At 29.2% G+C, this 20,664-nt stretch overlaps 2 protein-coding genes across 9 annotated transcripts; one reads left to right on the top strand and one right to left on the bottom strand.

Moving 5' to 3' along the window:
* Positions 1-78: 78 nt before the first annotated feature.
* lin (protein lines homolog) lies at positions 79-5,700 on the bottom strand. 2 transcript variants are annotated; one of them, XM_089169933.1, is made up of 2 exons: positions 5,562-5,700; positions 79-3,153 (listed from the first exon to the last, which is right to left on the bottom strand). In XM_089169933.1, the coding sequence occupies exon 2, from the start codon at positions 2,958-2,960 to the stop codon at positions 1,185-1,187; it is 1,776 nt and encodes a 591-aa protein (XP_089026059.1). In that variant the 5' UTR covers positions 2,961-3,153; positions 5,562-5,700; the 3' UTR covers positions 79-1,184. The 2 variants fall into 2 exon arrangements, with proteins under 2 accessions (XP_089026059.1, XP_015173705.1); XM_015318219.2 differs by lacking the exon at positions 5,562-5,700 and adding an exon at positions 3,463-4,383.
* On the top strand, positions 4,450-20,382 carry gek (serine/threonine-protein kinase gek). 7 transcript variants are annotated; one of them, XM_089169911.1, is made up of 27 exons: positions 4,918-5,315; positions 5,980-6,027; positions 6,520-6,704; positions 6,788-6,967; positions 7,065-7,336; positions 7,413-7,712; positions 7,800-7,943; positions 8,040-8,162; positions 8,273-8,481; positions 8,564-8,778; positions 8,867-9,870; positions 9,943-10,178; positions 10,284-10,390; positions 13,426-13,589; positions 13,706-13,961; positions 14,042-14,328; positions 14,407-14,550; positions 14,641-14,776; positions 14,854-15,095; positions 15,173-15,353; positions 15,438-15,626; positions 15,704-15,889; positions 15,982-16,163; positions 16,255-16,353; positions 16,425-16,548; positions 16,619-16,776; positions 16,849-20,382. In XM_089169911.1, exons 3-27 carry the CDS (start codon positions 6,575-6,577, stop codon positions 16,960-16,962), a joined length of 5,382 nt encoding a protein of 1,793 aa, XP_089026037.1. In that variant the 5' UTR covers positions 4,918-5,315; positions 5,980-6,027; positions 6,520-6,574; the 3' UTR covers positions 16,963-20,382. The 7 variants fall into 7 exon arrangements, with proteins under 7 accessions (XP_089026038.1, XP_015173702.1, XP_089026037.1 ...); XM_089169913.1 differs by lacking the exon at positions 4,918-5,315 and adding an exon at positions 12,339-12,536 and having other exon boundaries at positions 5,886-6,027; XM_089169912.1 differs by lacking the exons at positions 4,918-5,315; positions 5,980-6,027 and adding an exon at positions 4,450-4,892 and having other exon boundaries at positions 6,523-6,704.
* Positions 20,383-20,664: the final 282 nt, after the last annotated feature.

Raw genomic sequence — 20,664 nt, 5'->3', positions numbered from 1 at the left:
TTTTATATATATCATTATCAAAAAGTGAATAATGCAATATAGGATAAGTTTAAATAAAACTCAAAATAATTACAAAAGTAAAAATTTTCAAACTTTAGTGCATTACATGTACTTACATAGTTGAGCTTATATACATACGTATAATTAATGTTCATTATAACTATTATTTACATTTTAAAAATATCCATCGGAAATTATTTTTGCATAATTTTACTAATATTTGTTGACAAATTTGGAATTTCTTTTTCTTGCAATAAATGAGTACTTCTTAGTCTTCTTTTCGTAGCAATTGCTTATTCCTTTTTATTTTGATAATTAATTAAACTTATTTGTTTTCAAATATTTGCATATTTCATAGATGTAGATACATTAGTTAATCATGCTTTGGGAAATGTATTATTTATAGCACCATTCGTGTGTGCAATTTTGTCTAGAGGATGTGATTTAATAATCACCTTTGTACTACTTTATTCTACTGGATTTCTACGTTTCAACTATAAAGAGAAGATATTTTACGTAAAAAATAATTGATAGTGACTGCATACGATTTACGACTAATAATAATAAATAAAAATACACCTTTCTTACTTTGAACGTAGATGATGAATAATATTGTATTAAGAAATAGATACAAGTCAGTCACTTTTGAAAAAAATATTTCAAGATCTGTACAATTGTGATTTACAGCAATTACTCTATTAATATAAAATATGTTTTTAGATTTCTTTATAAATAATAATATTATGTTAAACGCACGCCACTGCACTAATGATATGAAACAAATTTTTCAATTTGATTTGTTACATCATATTTTACAAACCTACACATTTATATTATCATATAAACAGTACATTTTGTTTTTATATCAAAAGTGCACCCAAGTTACATGCCGCAGATTACTTTTTACAGAATAAATCTGCAAATATCTTAACAGTTTTGTACACATTACGCTAATAATATTTAAAATTTTATATTATTATAATACAGTCATTGATTAATCTCTTAACTGGTGAAGATGAATTAATAAATAAAAAGAATTTCTTTCTTACTCCCTTTGAAAAGTATTATTTTTATTAATTTTTACTTTTACTAAAGTTTCTTCTCTCTATTCGTATTATTTTATTTTTAATAGAAATATATTTTATATATTTATGTTGCATACATATTGAAAATTTCTCCCCAGTTTAGAGATCACCATTTGCTTCATAAAAGGATTCACATTTCTCTAATAAACGAAGAACCGGATTGATGTTATAAGGAAACAAAGCTTTAGACACTAATCTGTCGATCGCCAATCGAAGTCTTATTAATACTGTCATGGTGTCATCGAGCTCTCTATCACAACACAATACAAATTCTTCCCAATTTCTTCTGATATACTTTAAAAATCTCAATAAGTACAATAAAAAACAAGTTTCATTACTGACAAGTAAATCTAATAAAACATCAGGATCATGTGACACAGCATGTATGAATCGTATAAATGTTAATGTTGGGCTAAGTATATGACCTAAATCATTTTGTGGCGGTCCTCTGTAAAAAAGACCAACTGCTACATCGAGACAGCAGACCATACCTTCTATCAAGAAGTCATCTTGATCATGAAACATTTGTACAACCCATTGCGATAATGGCATTTCTGGATGGAAAGGCATTAATGTTTTGACACATTGATCCAGCTGTCTTAAAACTTCTCTAATACTTCGCTCAATAACTGCCATATCGGCATCAAGATCTTCTGCTTCTGAACCCAAAGAAGAGTCACTAGAATCACAGCGGGTTTCCTTTATAGTCACTGCAACACTTTTTAAAACTAAGAGCACAATTTTTTGTAGAAGTGGTCTGTCTCCTTCGCTAGAACCACCTCCAAATCTTCCAGACCCATTACGATATGGCAAGGAATCTAATAATCTCCAATCTTTAACGGCACGAACTATTATATGTGCTAGAGAGCAAGGTTCATCAGGTAAGACATCTTGTAATGCTAATGTACTACCATAACATAATATTTCATTAAACAATTTTAAAAGATGTCTCCAGATGATACATGGAACATTGGAATTCAGCAATGAAACCAAATTATCTAATTGACTATAGAAAAGCTTAGTATCGATAACTGATAAATTGGCTTTTACAGAAATGATTGATTCCCATAAATCTAAAAATGTTACAACAGCTGATTCATGTTGAGGCGTGTACGAGGCGAGAATTGCATCAAACTTAGATACTAATGTAGTCCATTTAGATTCTAATACTTTAACGCACATAGCTTTTACAGTAGTACTATCAAAACTTTCTGCATCTGATAGCGTTATAGTATTACAATCAGACATTATGCCTGTCTCTTCCGACGGATGAAGGCAGCAATCTTTATATTCAACCACTTTTTTCACAATATCCAAAGTGAATACCATTTCATTAGGAGAGTTGGTGTTCACTAAAGATTGAATAAGTCTTTCCAACCAAATGGTTTCAAAATTGTCCTTTGTTACAATAAAAAATGAAGCCAAAACTCTGCTTGCAACAAACAATATGAACTTATTGGTTGTATTAGAAAGATCAATAATTTGATCTATAATACCATGTTCATTTCGTGCTAACAGATCACAAATATCTACAACTCTACTGCACATAACACCTTTCGTATTCTGTTTGATGGCCAAATCAAAAAGAAGCTGCAAGGCGCTTAGAAATTCCAGAATTTGATCAGGTTCCCAGTTGGATAATTCTATAGGACGAAAGCTACCATCAGCCATTTCCAATGTTGCTGTAGTAAGCGGTTTACGCAAGCTACCCTCTGGTATATTGCATAAACACTGAGCTAATAAACTGTTCTGAAAATACTTTATATCCGAGAAAGATTCTATTCCATCATTACTATCCTCAAGACGTTGTTTCTTCTTTGCGGGTTCCTCCATTGTGCTGACAGGAGGAAAATGAAGACAGCGCCAAAGCACCATTAGCAAATCTATTCTATCATCTACTTTTATCTCTTATATTTCTTAGTAACTTTTTATCAAGTTATCTTCATAATGCACATGATCTTCCAACAGGAGGAATAACACATCAATGTCAAATATGATCCGTTCCACATTTGCTTTCAGTAATTATATGCCTCATAGATCTATCACATAAATCCAGTAAATATTTGTTCTGAAAGAAAGAAAATGAATAATTATGTAAAGAAATAATATTACATTACATATATGTAAATGCGTATATATTTCATATTTATTTTATCAACAGTAATGAAATATCAAGAAAACATAAAAAATTAATTGAAACTAATAAAAAAAAACTGTTTATATTTTATTTATAAAGCTTTGTATCTACGTTATATTTATGTTATATCTTTTTAACAAAACATATATATATATATATATATATATGATGCTTTGATAAATATGACGAATAATTGAAAGTATCATTGAAGATATTGAAGAAAAACATAAAACAACTTACAGAGATGAAATTCCAAAGATTTTTCTTTTCCTAGCAATTCAATAAAGTATTTGTATGCTTAAGACACCATGTAATATATATATACACATATAATTAGATAGCGATATTAATGCATTCACGTGTATCAATAGGACACGAGATATAGCCTTAATACATCCGAGCGGATAATAAATAGTCCAAGTAATAGTAAAGATGAAAAATTGTGTTTGTTCATAGACGCATTTAAAAAATTCTAGCGGGTGAAGTCAACTTTAACAGTGGTTGCACATGTAACGCATAAAACCGACGCTCCTTGTTATGTTACGAATAATTAGGCATAGGAAAATGTTTCACCAAAAATTTCGCAATCAAGTAAGCGTATATATTGGAATCGTCGTTATTGAAGTTAATGTTTTCACTGTATTTCACTTGTTCAACGATATAAATATATTATTGTTTGTGATCGATGAAATTCTTTTGACTAGGAAGTGACTGGGCACTCGAGCCCAGCTTTGCTCTGTTGCCACGTATACATGCTACCGAGTAAAAATAATAATTCCGGATTTATTTAATACTGAGGACACAGTGTCCATATAAAACGTTTTATATCTTATATCGAGGGGTAAAATATTAACTCGATAATGCATAAGACACGAATTCTTCGTGTTTAAAATAATATTTTGAGATGGCATCATGCGGAGCTGCGTAACACAGTAGCTCCTCGTCGCACATTCCACAATCTACTGAGCGAGATTAAAAGAACCGCTTCAGTAATTGCTTCGAAACCGTTAGTAAACTTCATTAAATATTAATTGAGAGATTATTAGACAATTATTCTTATTAAAATTAATCCTGATTAAAAAGTCTCATAATAAATATGCAGGATGATCGGCAACTCTGTAGCGATCGTAGTGCCTCTGTCATATTGCGTGTTTATTAGAACTAAAAATGATAGAAATGGTCATTTATTTGATTTGATATTTTTATCTTATAAATCACTCTGTCTTTCCCCATTATTTTGTCTATAAAGTTAAGATAAAAAATCACTCATTGGAAGTGAGTAATCCTTAAAATGTATACATTTAATATTATTAACATTTATTTTTGTGAATTTATTAGTATAAATTTATTTGCTATTTACGTAAAAAACATTAGCCAATCGGAGTACGTTAATTAAAAATTTGATGAACGTGACTGGTTCACAAGAAGAACCAATCAAAATCGGAGAATAGTACGCTTCTTATCCTTTTTATACAAAAGTTGTATTCCATCAACTGTTTGCTTTAACAAATATGGCGAAAGGATGAATATAAAATGATAGGTGGTAATAAATCTTCTGAAAACCTTAGAAAATAGAAGAAAATTGTAACGAATTAGTGTACATATACATATTGCATATATAATAGAAAAATCGAAATATGAATGCTACCAAAGTATGTATGTGTTCACAGGTATGTATCAGTATATATATTTCCATGCATTTATATATATCGACTACATACATACTTTCAAAGTAATTATCATTAAAAGTTATCTTCATCAAAAGAGATTAATTATGTTTTTTTAAAGTCAATAATAATGGATTAATCATGCGTTAGATCTTATTTTCTAATTTTGGATGTGGAGCAATTAAAAAGTATTAAGAATAAAATAAACGAGTGTGTAGTCCACCTATATAAGTATATGATCATGGGGACTCTGAATGACGTAGGGATGCTATATATTTTTTTACATAGGCCTGCCAGGGGGTCAAGTAAATTGTTGGGGGTTTGGAGATGGTGGCCATACGAGATGTTTAGTGATAATCAAATAGTGTAGATAATAAACAATTGAAGTCATTTGAAAGAAGAAGTTAAGTCGCGTCGGTACGGCAGGTATGCTTGAATCCGATCGAGGATTCATTTTGGATCGGTAAAGGAATACAAGCCTTTCACTTAAAATAGTCTGCTCACATGCGATAGGAATTTTTCGTAAGAAATATTAAGGAAACGGGAGTGTTCGACGAGGTTATATATCCAATGAAAATTAGGACAATAGTTGTTAGGATTAAAATCGTTTTAACAAATGATATTAACGTATAATCGTAAAACAATTGAAGACAAATAGATCGAGCGGCTTACTATCTCGAAGAGAAAATTGTCTTGGTGATTTTATTGAATTCATTGAGCGCGTATGCGGTGCCCTACCCCGTTGCACTATTTTTACACCTGCACTTTTTATTTACGCGTATTTGTTCTGTTGCATGTTTTAGCCAAATATTTTTGGCTATCTTTATAGTGGGTTACGTAATTTTCAACATGAGTTACTTTGATACGATGGTCGATGAGGAATTAAATAAAAGTCTATTGTTTTGCAAGTAGTAAAGCGTCGATACGTTAGTACGGATACGCATTACGCATCCTATCGTTCTACGGAATTGATTTCTGACGTCGTAACCAACCAACGAACAATATTATCACGAGTTTTTCATATTTAACGTTAACTAAATGGTTAGACAAATGTTTGCCCTAAGTGAGAATTACGTTTATTCTTAACTAGTGAAAGTGGTCTTGTTTAGACATGCCTATGGAAGATTATTTACTTCAGGTAACATACGCATTTTCACATTTAATAGTTTTATTATTTATTTATTTATTTTTAATTATATTATCTGATCTTTTATCTCTGATATAATGTCACGCAATGTGCTGATATTTAATTAATAATACATATTTATCTTAGATTTTAATATTCATTTAAGATGACAATATATCTATTTATTTATATTTTAATTTTTCTTTAGTAATGTGCTTTGTTTTTATATGTATATTTGTATTATGTACATATAGAATAAATATATATGTATACATAGCTTCAAAAATATATATATAAAGATCTTACTAATTTTATGATAATAATGAAACTCCCATTGATTGCTAATTATATCATATTTAAATATACAAAACAGGATTATACCTATTGTAAAACGTTATTAAATCTTAACCTACATTTGTATAATTGTATGTGATCCATTGTTCTTTCGCATATTTAAAAAGAAAAACATTTTTAATGATGTGATAAAATGTTGATATATTTTAGCAGTTGTGTCAGCTCGTAATGTGGCAGTACAAAGACTTAATAAATAATAATAACAATGACAGAAGTACTATCCAAAGATTGTGGTGAACGTGGATTGCATCAAGAAAGAGACATGTCGGAATCTTCACAACATCATTACAGCCACCCTCCACCAGATATTATGCCGAAGGGTCTTGCTATCAATGGTATATTAATTGACGATCATTTAATCAATTATCTAAATTATGTATATAACAAATGTTCTGTAATATTATCAACATTTCTCCAGGCGTAGGGGGTAGGCTACGTCAATTAGAAGCTCTTTTTATTAGTGGTCCTGTACAAGGAGGAAAAGTGGGGCATACTTTTTCTATAGAAACCCTTATCGATATACTGCTTGTTCTATATGATGAATGTTGCAACTCTTCTTTACGACGTGAGAAGACAGTCTCAGACTTTATTGAATTTGGTACTTATATTTTTAAATATTATCTTTTTTCATACATTATATAGTTATTATAGATCAAAATTTACTGCAATGCATTTATCGTATTATTGTTTTACAGTAAAACCAGTAGCTACTTGTATAAAGAGTCTGCAGTTGGCACGTGAAGATTTTGAAATAGTTAAAGTCATTGGTAGAGGAGCATTTGGGGAAGTATGCGTTGTAAGAATGCGTGGTTCAGATAAAGTGTTTGCAATGAAAATTTTGAATAAGTGGGAAATGTTGAAACGTGCTGAAACTGCATGTTTTCGAGAAGAAAGAGATGTACTAGTTTACGGTGATCGCAGATGGATCACAAATCTTCATTATGCCTTTCAAGATGACAATAATTTGGTAATTATTATTATATAGTTTGCTTCATTTTTATAATAATTGATATCTTTTATATGAAAAACACTTATTTATTTAGTATTTGGTCATGGATTATTATTGTGGTGGAGACCTCTTAACGCTGCTAAGTAAATTTGAAGATCGTCTTCCTGAAGACATGGCTCGTTTTTACATAGCAGAAATGGTGCTAGCTATTGGGTCTATACATGACTTACGTTATGTACACCGTGACATTAAACCTGATAATGTTCTATTAGACGCAAACGGCCATATTAGATTAGCTGATTTTGGCTCATGCTTGCGTCTTTTTGAAGATGGCACTGTGCAAAGTAATGTTGCTGTAGGTACACCGGACTATATTTCCCCAGAAATATTAAGGGTATATTTCATACATTTTATCATCTGTATTGTTTTTGATAATTATTTCGTTTAATAAACAAATATTTAATGTTTAATACACATTTAGGCAATGGAAGATGGCCAAGGACAATATGGACATGAATGTGATTGGTGGTCACTTGGAGTATGTATGTATGAGATGCTTTATGGAGAGACACCTTTTTATGCTGAATCTCTAGTCGAAACCTATGGAAAGATAATGAGTCATAAAGTAAATAAAAATATATATCTATATAATCATATTTTTATTATCCTTTACACCTCTACTAATCTAATTTATTTTCTTACATGTCTTTTATTATTACAGAATTGCTTCGACTTTCCTTCAGACGATATATATGATGTTTCTGAAGAAGCTAAGGATCTGATGCGCAAATTAATTTGTACTTCTGAATTTAGATTAGGTCAAAATGGAATTGATGATTTTAAGGTATAACATATATTTATATATATTTATCACGGCTTTTCATTTATTTATCTTTTTAGTTTAATAATAAATTGTATCTATTTATAATATAAATACATAAATTACTTGCATAGAAACATCCGTGGTTTGAAGGTGTGAATTGGGACACTCTTAGGGACAGTACTGCACCTTACATTCCTGAAGTTTCTTCACCAACTGATACATCGAACTTTGATGTTGACGATACGGATGTTCGTAGTTCCAATGCTGTTCCTCCAGCAGCAAATTCTGCATTTTCTGCCCTTCACCTCCCTTTCGTAGGGTTCAGCTTTACACAAGGAAGGTAAGAGATAAATTTCATGTTTGATTTTTAATTGCAAATATACTTTGATTGTGTTACACCATTTATATTTTTCATATTGTAGTTGCATCTCAGATTTAGGCTGTTTATCTGCATTGAATCAAAAGGATAAACATGTTCAGATGCTTGAAGAAGAAAATTTACAATTAACGCAGACGATAGAAGATCTTAAAAATCAAATTGCTGCAAACCATCCCTCGCCTGGCATTTCACCTGATTCTAATAATGCAACGAGAAAACTTCAAGATGAAATAAATACTCTTACAAAACGGAATTGTGGTAAGAAACAGCGTATTTATTATTTAAAAATTATTTAAGTATATGGTAGAGAGGTAAAAATTTTTTATTATTATCATGAATTTCATAGAATTAGAATCACAATTGAAATCTATGGAGATACCTCGTGAACTACGTAGTTTAGATAATGGCGACTTATCTAAACTTCGTGAATTGGAAAAGTTAGTGCGTTCACTTCGTTCTGAAAAAGAAGAAGCTATTAAAGACAAGTTGGACGCGCAAGAAAAATTAAAGCTCCAAGATAAAGAATTGAAGGATGCTTTAACGCAACGTAAACTTGCCATGGCAGAATACACAGAAGTGACAGATAAATTATCTGAATTGAGACAACAGAAACAAAAGTTATCTAGACAAGTCAGGGACAAGGAAGAAGATTTGGAAGTTGCTATGCAGAAAATTGATTGTTTAAGACACGACATAAGGAAAGCTGAAAAATTACGTAGAGAATTGGAGAATAGAGTGGAGGAAGCAATGGCTGAAACTAGGAAAGAGAGGAAACTTCGAGAACGTAGCGAGGAATATTGCAGACAAATGCAAGAAGAAACAGAAAAGATCAGACAACGTTCTATGGGAAATGATGCAAGTGCCAATCAAGCCTTAGCTACTCAAGAAATAAACAGACTCAAAGCAGAGGTAGAGAAACTTGAGGTACAATACAATGAAAATTTAAATCAGCAACAAAGTAGATTCAATCTCGAAATGAGAAGTCTCCAAGAACAATTGCACGAAGGTGAGACGAGAAGAGAATTGTTGGAACGTGAGGTTCAACTTACCAAGGAGAAATTAGATGCGGCAAGGTTAGAAAATATTACCGATAGTGAAGATACGATAAATGAATTGAACAGAAGACACGAGAGAGAGAAAATTATGCTAGTCGAAGAAAATAAGAAACTTTTGCTTGAGCTTAGTAATGTTACTGATAGTGTTAATAGAATACAGGGTGAAAGAAGACAATTAGAAGAAGAATATGAAGAATTAAGGAACAAAAAGGAAGCTATAGCTCAATGGGAAGCTCAAATTACTGAGATTATTCAATGGGTTTCAGATGAGAAAGATGCTAGAGGATATTTACAGGTACATATTTTATATATCTATTAAAGTAGATTTTAATTATTATAAAATATATTATATACTCATAAATTCTAGGCTTTGGCGACAAAAATGACTGAGGAATTGGAATTTTTAAAACATTCTGGTGGTGTAACAGGAGTAGGAGGCGGCTCTACTATGGCAGACAAGAATTGGCGTAATCGTAGATCGCAGAAACTTGATAAAATGGAATTATTAAATTTACAGAGCTCTTTGCAGAGTGAAATACAAGCAAAGCAAGCAATTTCTGAAGAATTAACAAAAAATCGATCAGAATTAATTGCTGTACAAAAGTAAGCTCTTATATCATATACTTTAGTGCTGTAATGCAATTATAAAATAACATTAAAGTATAAATAATTCGTTTAATTTATAAATATTATTCATTTTATTCACAGAGAATTAAAAGATGTTAGACAGAGATATGATTCAATGTCCCATGAAATGAAACGGAAAGAAATGCAGATTAAAGAATTACAAACGCGGCTTGATACTGGTGATGGCTGTAAGTACACTTCCATTCATAAAACTACCAATAAAAGTTATACAAAAGTTTCTTATTTAAATTATTATGGAGATATTATATCTGCAATAGTTATACAAGCTGCAGTAATACATGTCACATATGTATTTTATAAATGTTTCTGTCCTGCCTATAATTCATTTGGACATTAAGTCGATGATATATATATTTTTTTTATATATATATCCTAATGCAACAAATAGTCCCCCTTAGAAGTTATTTATTTTTCAAAGATTTATTATGTTGTAATTATCCCAGATTAAAAAATGAAAAAGATTTGGACAGCTTAAAAAGTATTTTAAGAGGGTGACTAAATCCTTCTTACTTTGATCATTACATTTTTTATCAAACGGATCTCTGATATGAAATGAAAAATAAAAGTAGAAAATAGAATGCATTTACTTACTTAATATTCTGGAAAATATTTAAAAAAATATAAAAAAGAGCATATGATCTTTTCTATATGATTATTTATTAGAGTCCATGTAGTTTTTACACATGTTCAATGTGTGTTACATTATATCATAGAATACTATTTATGTATACATGTCTTTGTTTGGTAATGCAAACTATTATAGGTAATGTACAATAATATAAAAAATGATAAGTGGTCAAAAATGTATTAGTCAAACTCATGCTTTATAAATTACGTTCTTCATATATTACTTTTTATTAAAAAATGAAAAATTAACATAAATTAACAAATTTTTACAACTATAAAGTAATTATAAATTGATATAATTTTATAACATAGCATTTATTTAAAAATAATATATGAACCTTTTTATATAATATTTTAAATACAAGTCAAAATTGTATTTCATAATATATTGTTTCCCAATAAAGCGCTCAAACCTTGTCTAACTATATGTATTTGTCTATTGTTCATTTTTGATCAACGTTTGACAAAGAAATACTTTTAAAATGAATCTCGATAAATTTTAAATATATACAATATATATTATTACATACAATAGTATTACATGTAATTTTCGAATTTAAATTTTAATAATATTTAATATAGAACTCAAGATAAAAAGTATTCTTTTTTAATTACTTGAAATTAAATACTAATATTATATTTTACATAGTAAAATAGATATGATATTCATATAAATTTATGGAGATTACAAATTACAAGTATTAATTATTACTACTAGAAAGCAGAACTAATATAATTATATAAAATATATAATGTAAATAGGTATATACTATATATGTATGAATATATGTATAAATATTATCATTTAATTATTTATAAGTAATTATATACGTTTATAGAATATAAAAGATAAATTAACATTGTATGTTTGATTATGTGTACATAGTATTTAAATGTAGAACAAGTTACTAATTTTATATTATTTATATCGTTTCATAAGATCGTCTTATTATAGAATAGGTATGTTTTATATTAGAATTATACGTATATTTATTTATTTATTTAATATACAAGTACATTGTTAATTTTGGAAACAGAAGGCACTTACGCACTTTGTTCCAATATGCTGTCATTAGAATACTGTACATGATATTCTATACATTATATTTAATTTTATTCGTATGGGAATATATCACGTAAAAAAATTATCCGATGATATTACATCTAAGTATAATAATCAGGCTTCACTGATAAGCTAGTTGGATGGAGAACAAAATAAAATGTTCGTCAAAAATTTCCAAAAGATATTGCGAAAAGAATTGGGTACAATTCATTTAGATATATATTCGATATCATTGTATGAAGTATCAGTTTAAAAAAAAAAGATCATTATTACTGGGATAATATTTATGTGTCCAGCATAGTAATTTAGTTCTTCGGTACGGTATGCAATTCTGATTTCTAGACTACAAAGTGCCCCTGTTTATTGGCGTAACGAGCTGCGTGTGGGGCCTCTTGTTGCTCATCTTCAAACTGTATTTGTGACAGCTGTGCTATCCAGCAATACGTCAAGCAAATCGTCAAACATCGTTAGCACCAAACCCCAACGCATCATCGTGCACCAGCCGTCATCACCCCTACCAGTAATGCGTGCTTCCCGCATCACAACATGTCGCTTATTAACTAGATTCGTTCCCGTCAACACGTACATCAGTCAGAATGCCGTTACCATCGTTCCGCCGCCCGGTAAATTATGTGGCAGCAGACGCGCGATTTTGATTGACTGACATATTGAGTTGCTGATTTTATAGCACAGTGCTGTGTTTAATCAAGGTGTTTTTAAATCATTATTTAGCTTTTAATAAGGACAACGGAAGATAATCTGTAATGAGCTTAAGAAATTAGCTTCTGTAAAATTACATATAAATTTTCCTTATATGTTATTCATTTATCTATTTCAATAATATTTATGTAGTAACGAAACATAGCTCTGTGCTTTTTAACAAATTATGTATAAGCTGAATAATGTGTTTTTATGTGTGATGTCATTATTTTCAAAATGACTATTGGCACTAGTGATCTTCCACTGTTCTTAAGTGGAGGTTGGATCTTGTTAGGCTTGAATATTTTTAGTACTAGTCAATCGTTTGATTTTTATTAAATAAACATTAACAGGTATGTTTTTTGTGTGTTTTCTAGACTGTTTGCTCGGGTGGTTTTGGTTGATATACTGTATTATTATCCTTACCTTCACCGATGCATATTATTATATATGTAATCCTATAAACGTGTCACATATATATAATAGTCATTGTTTTTAACAGAAATTGTGTGATGGAATGGTTTAATTGAAAATTTCGCTGGAAGATGTTATGAAAAATTAAGTAATTTAATAACTTTATGAGTTACAATATAATTTTTTATACATATTATTTACAATTTGAACAGTCCATAATATATTTATTATATTTTTATATCGGATAGAAATTTTTTTTAGGAAATAACAATATTAGATAATGATCAAAGTAATTGCATAAATATATTTCTTTTAATGCCACTTGATGCCATCAAATTATTTAATGTTTGTAACACGAGCAAATCAGCATAAAATATATATTATTTAATATTGTTTCAGTTTTAGAACGTCCTACATCACAAATGTCTTACTTGGAACACTTTTTGAAAGAAACAGCAAGTAGTGCTCGTCATGGAAGTGCAGATAGTGTAGAAGGTGATATTGAAGACAACCGTGCCCCAAGTATTACTAGTAGTAAAAGTAATTTATCTGAATTTAGCATTGTGAGTACCTATGTATATCTAACAATTTATATTTTTATATTATACTTATTTATATATAACATAAAAAGATATTGCAAAGATTTAGATTATTTAATGCTTGTTAAATTTTTGTTTAGGATCCAACATCACCATTGTCACATGAACTTTTGAATAAATCATCGACTTCTCATGGTCAAGTTAATTTACAACCAAAGCCTAAATCTCACCAATTCCTGGTGAGAACATTCTCAGCTCCCACTAAATGTAATCATTGTACTTCATTGATGGTTGGTCTAACGAGACAGGGAGTTGTATGTGAAGTTTGCGGCTTCGCCTGTCACATGTCTTGTTGTGATAAAGTTTCACCTATGTGTCCTGTTCCTCACGATCAAAGTATCTATCATCAATTAATGAATTTTATATAGAAATAGTTACTTGAATTTAATATTAATGTTAAAATTAATTTATTGTAGCAAAGCGTCCACTGGGTATCGATCCTACCAGAGGGATTGGTACTGCATATGAAGGATATGTTAAAGTGCCAAAAATGGGAGGAGTTAAAAAAGGTTGGGTACGGCAATTTGTGGTAGTTTGCGATTTTAAGTTATTTCTGTATGATATTTCACCCGACCGCAATGCTTTGCCGTCAGTATATGTGTCGCAAGTTTTGGATATGCGAGATGAAGAATTTAGTGTTAGTTCTGTTCGTGATTCAGATGTTATACATGCTACAAAAAAAGATATTCCATGTATATTCAGGGTAAGTATTTAAGAATATTTATTCCTATTATACAGCTACTTGTTCTATTTAATAACAATTATTTTTTTACTCATTTAGATTACAACATCATTATTAGAACCACCTGGTCTAAAAAACCATACACTAATGCTTGCAGACACAGAAAGTGAAAAAACAAAATGGGTAGTAGCATTAAGTGAGCTTCATAGAATCTTAAAAAGAAACAATCTTCCCAATACAACGGTATAATAACATAAAATAAATATTTTCCTTAAGAGTAGATATGGTAATCAACATTAATTAAAGTTTTTATTTATTTTGTTTGTTTGATAGATTTTTAGAGCGAAAGAATTATTAGATAATACATTGTCTCTTATTAAGAATGTAATGTCAGGAGCTATCATTGATCCAGATCGTCTAGTCATTGGCACAGAGGAAGGCCTCTTCTGTTTAGATTTAGATCGTAGTGGTAAGTCAAATTTAAATGGGTATACTAACTATAATCATCAGTAAATATTCTTATAATATACTGAATAATGTTTACAGAAATAGCAAGGGTTGGTGAAGGTAAAAAAATATATCTTCTTGAATATGTAACTGAAGAACAGCTTATCGTAGTGCTTAGTGGCAAACAACGTCACATCAGGTTGGTGCCGGTACGCGCATTAGACGGGGATGAGGTTGAATGGATTAAAGTTGCCGAAACAAAAGGATGCATAACATTAACGACAGGCGTAGTACGTCGTAGTCCACTCACATACTGCTTGTGTGTTGCTATGAAAAAACAGGTAGGTATCACAATTTTTCATATACATATGTTTGTAATCATTTAAAATTTAAGTATCTAATATCTTTGAAATTGTAGAATTCTTCTCAAGTTATTATTTATGAAATAACACGTACAAAAGCAAGACATAAACGTATACGTGAATTAATGTTACCATGTCACGCACAAACCTTACAAGTATTTTCTGAGGGACGTCTTTGCGTTGGATATCCTTCTGGTTTTACTATCTACAGCATCTTAGGAGACCATCACCCTATTTGTAAGGGATTAGAGAAAAACATTGATATATTTATATTAGATGTATTTATGAATATTAAATTAATTTCATTATTTATCTTTTCAGCATTGGTCCATCCCGAAAATACACTTCTTGGTTTTCTAACATATAGTGCTGTAGATGCATTACGTTGTATCGAATTAACACGTGGAGAATTTTTATTGGTCTTCCATACATTAGCAGTATATGTTGACAGTCAAGGTAGAAAAAGTAGAGATCGGGAAATAATGTATCCAGCTGTTCCTACAGCAGTCAGTGAGTACACTTTCATTTTCATTCATATTTACACAATCAATAACAATGCTAAGACTATATAATATTGTATGTTTCAGGTTATTGCGAGGGATATTTATTAGTATACAGCGAAACTCACATTGATGTATTTGATTGTACAACAGGGGATTGGTTGCAAACGCTCAATGTGAAAAGAGCACAGCCCTTAAATATCTCTGGCTCTTTAACATCTTGCATTATCAATGACATGCCTCATGTTATCTATCTCAGCAATTTACATCAACGTAAATCTTTAATTATATTAATAACAATTATCTGATATTATTCTAATGTAATATTCGTACGATTTTTATGAGTAATTATTTCCATGAAACAGGAGAATTATTAAATTTGACTCCATTAGATGCAAATGGTAGGCAGATGACAAGACCTAGAAGAAGATTTTCATTGAGAGAAGGAAATAGAGCTGTTCGTCCTACCGATAGACGTTCTAAGATGATATCTGCTCCTACAAATTTTAATCATATTAGTCATATGGGACCAGGTAATGGTATACAGGTAAGCAAATTAAATTGACGATTTCTATATTATTAATATTTTATTTCCATTAAAAAGCACATTTAAGACACTTATTTTATTCCCTATATAGATTCAGCGTTTGTTAGACTTACCAACGACTCTTGAAACAGCTGATCAACAACACTCCGCTCATCATAGTAGCTCTCATATACATGGCAGTCAACAACGAGTAAGAATAACAAGGAAACAAATATATAAAATATATTCATATCATATATTTATTTTTGACTTTATTTTTAGTTATACGGCTCTACTTTACAAACACCAAGTAAACCAGCTCCATTGCCTCCTAGACATCCACCTTCTGATACACGTCGATTAAGTTCTCATATGGCACGAAATTCTGGTTATTCGCCTCATAATGGTATTATAATTTTTAAGTTAGGATATTCAAATAATTATAGATATCATTTTAACTTTATATTGCTTCATAGGTTCAACATCATCACGAAGAGGTCCTGCTCCACCACGTCCTACTGCTACTCCACCCTCTCTACCGCGTACACCAGTTGATCAAGTTGATTCCGAATCTTTACATTTACGCTCGCACACTCCGCTCTCTCTGGGCAGTATCGCATCTTTACACGATAAAGTATGTATAGTTTGATTTATTTAATTTTATTAATTTACAATAACTAAAAACTTAATCAATTTATTTGTTTAGGATCATCCATCCGGTGGAAGTCCTAGACATTCAATTGCTTCTAACAATAGTTCGAATCCATCAACACCTCCGAGTCCTGCTCATGATCATGGATCATCATCGTATGATTCTTAAACAAACTTTTAAGCATTGAACAAAATTATTTGTTATAAGATTGGGGGTGTATATGCTACCATATACAACACCTAAGAGAAATAAGTTATTCATATTCATAATATCCCTTATAAGAAGCAGTACTCGCATTTGATCTTTTCATTGGTAAGTTATTACAGTTTTCTTATTATTAATACTAGTGCAATAAACTTCGTTCAATTATTATTATTAGGAGTATAATACCAAAAAAAAATATTTCTAAACTTACATACTGAAATCATTCGATATAATTTGAGCTTAGACTCGACCATTATTCTAGATCAAATATAAAAAGACAATTAATGGTTTTTTAAGTAAACTGTAATAACTTTCTGTTATTCAAGAAATTGTGTAATAAGTTATACTTAACGAAAGAACAAAAACAAAAGTTTTATTATTATACACCAGTAAATTATTGTACATAATTTATGTATGCATTTGAGAGGATCGCCAAGTCGACGTTACGATGCCATAATTTTATTGGAGTTAGTAGGGTATCGTAATATATAATCCGATATGCGAATTCTTCGTTTAATCTTAGTTTCAAATATTTAGTATATATATATATATATAAATACATATATATATTAATTCAATTTTTTTTTTCTTTTTTTTCTACTCACAACCGCTAAGTGAGAGTGACTTTTTTACATTCAATGAAATTTGAAATCTCAGTCAAATTATGTAGCAATAAAAAAAAACTAAATAATCTACTTAATCTATCATACCTAATTCAGAGCCTAGGTATACAAGTATAGTTTGAAGTAAATTGTATACTTAATCACTATTAGTAACAAAGAAATTTGACGGGTATGAATCCATTCTGATGCCTTATGACTGAATAATTTCTATCTTGTCATAATGCAGTAAGGTGCGTCGTATTATTCAAGTATGTGAATAGTAGAATATAATCGTGCAATTAATTGGAAGGAACTAATAATGATAATGATAATTATTTTAGAAAAAGACATATGTTTCGTTTGAGCCACAAATAGAATAGAAACTATTACTTACAATCGTTCTTTTTTTTTCTTTTTTACATTAATCGATGCTTTTATTCTATTTTGTAAACGTTGCGATTACTATTACGAATTTTCGAAGCCAAGAATTATTATGTAAGAAGAAAAAAGTAATTGCAGAATATATAATATATATATAACGAGTAACTGTAACTCGAGTTACATAATTAAACACTACACATATTTTTGTGTAATGCATAATATTGTTTATCATTTGATCGGTGATTATAAGATCTGAACACAAATTGATTGCAATACCGCTGTAGTTTGTTTATTTAACAGATAATTTGTTATTATCCTATTAGAAAAAGTATTCTTCGATAACTATAATGCCTTATATATTTATATATTAATTTTGACATATAAGCGATTTTGCAATATCATTCATTTTCATAAATATCAATTTATACTGTTGTAAGATCAAACGAAACATAATGAAATTGAAAGGTAGATGAAGATTCAGATGTACTTTTTACGTGTTTCATAGCACAGAAGATACATTTTTCGATGTATATACATTCATTACACTTTCTAATCTACTAAAAATGCAAAAGCATAGTGACAAAAATGTATGTCTTAGAATTTTTGCCAACCGAGATCAGAAGCATGAAACAATATCTTCCAGTTATTGAGAAATTCGACTGAAATTGATAATTAAGAACAAAAAAAAGAAAACTATAAATTTATTTGTGAATGCTATATTGAAGTTGAAAAATATGGTACTTGTGACACGACCAAAGATCAAGAACCAACAGTGCCAGTTTAGTAGTATCGCATATAGTTTCACAAGTTTTTAATGTTTGTATTTTTAGAGTGATAATCATACACTCATGTTCAATCATAACTTTGAAATTTAATTTTAAATGCTATCATTATTGTTCGACCATTTGTTCTTTTTATTTCATAAAATATCGATAAAACAACATGTTAATCATCATACATCACCGTTTGATCTTAAATATTATTTGCCAATTTACAATTTTATTAATAATAATTTTTTAATTATATTTAAACGTTCTCAACAAGTTATAATTGTAGAAAAAGAAAATATATTATATACGACAAAAAAATATATAAATTGATATATATATATACATATATATCAATTATAATAATATTAAAACATGATAATATTAAAAAGATAGAGGAAAATGAAAGGAATGGTAGGAAGTAGTGACATACGGTTTTTGTCATGAGAAATATAATAGTGCAAACATTGTCCATAATAACATGAATTGAAAATAAGAACATATTCTAGAAATATTTCCGAAGTATGATCAAAGCATAATTATTAACAAATGAAAAAAACCATGTGTGTATTAATGTACTTACCAGTGAAATTTCATGATTTATTTTAATCTTTTATTATCAACGTTGCATAGAAGGTTTTATAAAAACCTATAAGGTGGCTAAACATTATTTCTTTTTTATCCCTAAGTTTTTATATTAATTTCATATCATAGAGACACGTGCATCAGATAATTAATTCTGTGTATAGCATTAATTTTATACGTTTGTAAATATTGGAAAACTCTGTCTCTTCTTACTGCATATTTATGTATGAACAATATTTAATTTCAAAATCATATTAATATTTATCAAAATTTATCTAACAAAAATTACTAAGATAGCATTCGATGTGCTGATATAGTTTATTTCATCCATGAAATTATTTAATATATTAAAATTTTAGGTAAAATTAATATTTTTCAATGAAAAATTAAGTTGCGGCGCAAATTTATTTTCCATGTAAAAATAAGATAATTAATTATACAGTTGTTCATTCAATCAGACAATGATTTTTCTTCGATTCTGTAAAACAAATAAGCCTAAATATTAATCCGAAATTTTAGAGACAAACAATTATTATTCTGTTAATATTTTGCCCAGTGTACTGCAAATGACCTGAATTTATTATGCAACACTTTTGTGCATCCTAGTTTAGCGCGTCTTTTTATTATACATATATAAATATATATTATATATATTATAAACTTATTTATATAACGCTTGTGCATTGTTTAAAATATTTATTAAAAAATATTACAATTAATAATTATTTACGTCTTATAATAACTGAGAATGTGTATTTTGTTGTAAATTATGAGGAATAAGCTATTATGCTAAAAGAAGAGACCAAACTTTATACATTAAGATTTCGTCATTAATTAATGAAGGTCAGTTTGTAGATTTTTTTGTAGTATTTATATTATTTACACACACACACACACACACCTTACCTTTTTGTCTCAATTCGTAAATTTGTGTCTGTATTAAGAAGAAAAAAATCTGCTAATGTTTTTTCCTTACGTCTAACTGAAAAAGATAATAATATGATTTTATCGTGTACAACTGTATTAATAAATTTTAAAGCTTGTATCAATTGCATTCGTTTTATTTTTTTTTTTTAATTTTTCATGGTATATAAGCTTACGTAAATTATGTGTTCTTTTTATATGTATATTATTATAATTCTTTTAATATATCTATCACAGACTACACCGTATATTTTTTAACTGCTTTAAAAAATGTGTAAAAGTATAGAACCAAGTCTTTTTTATTGTGTGGGTTCTTGTAACATTACTTTTTTTATATTATTATTATTATTATTATTAATTAAATAAAGTAACACAACCGAATAATTTTTGTTCATTTGACATATACA

The sequence above is a fragment of the Polistes dominula genome, unplaced genomic scaffold (genome assembly GCF_049000335.1).
Source record: "Polistes dominula isolate Pdom_NZ unplaced genomic scaffold, Pdom_raw_medaka contig_49, whole genome shotgun sequence".
Classification (NCBI taxonomy): domain Eukaryota; kingdom Metazoa; phylum Arthropoda; class Insecta; order Hymenoptera; family Vespidae; genus Polistes; species Polistes dominula.
Note: the sequence above shows the minus strand (reverse complement) of the source record. Positions and strands in the feature narration are given on the sequence as shown.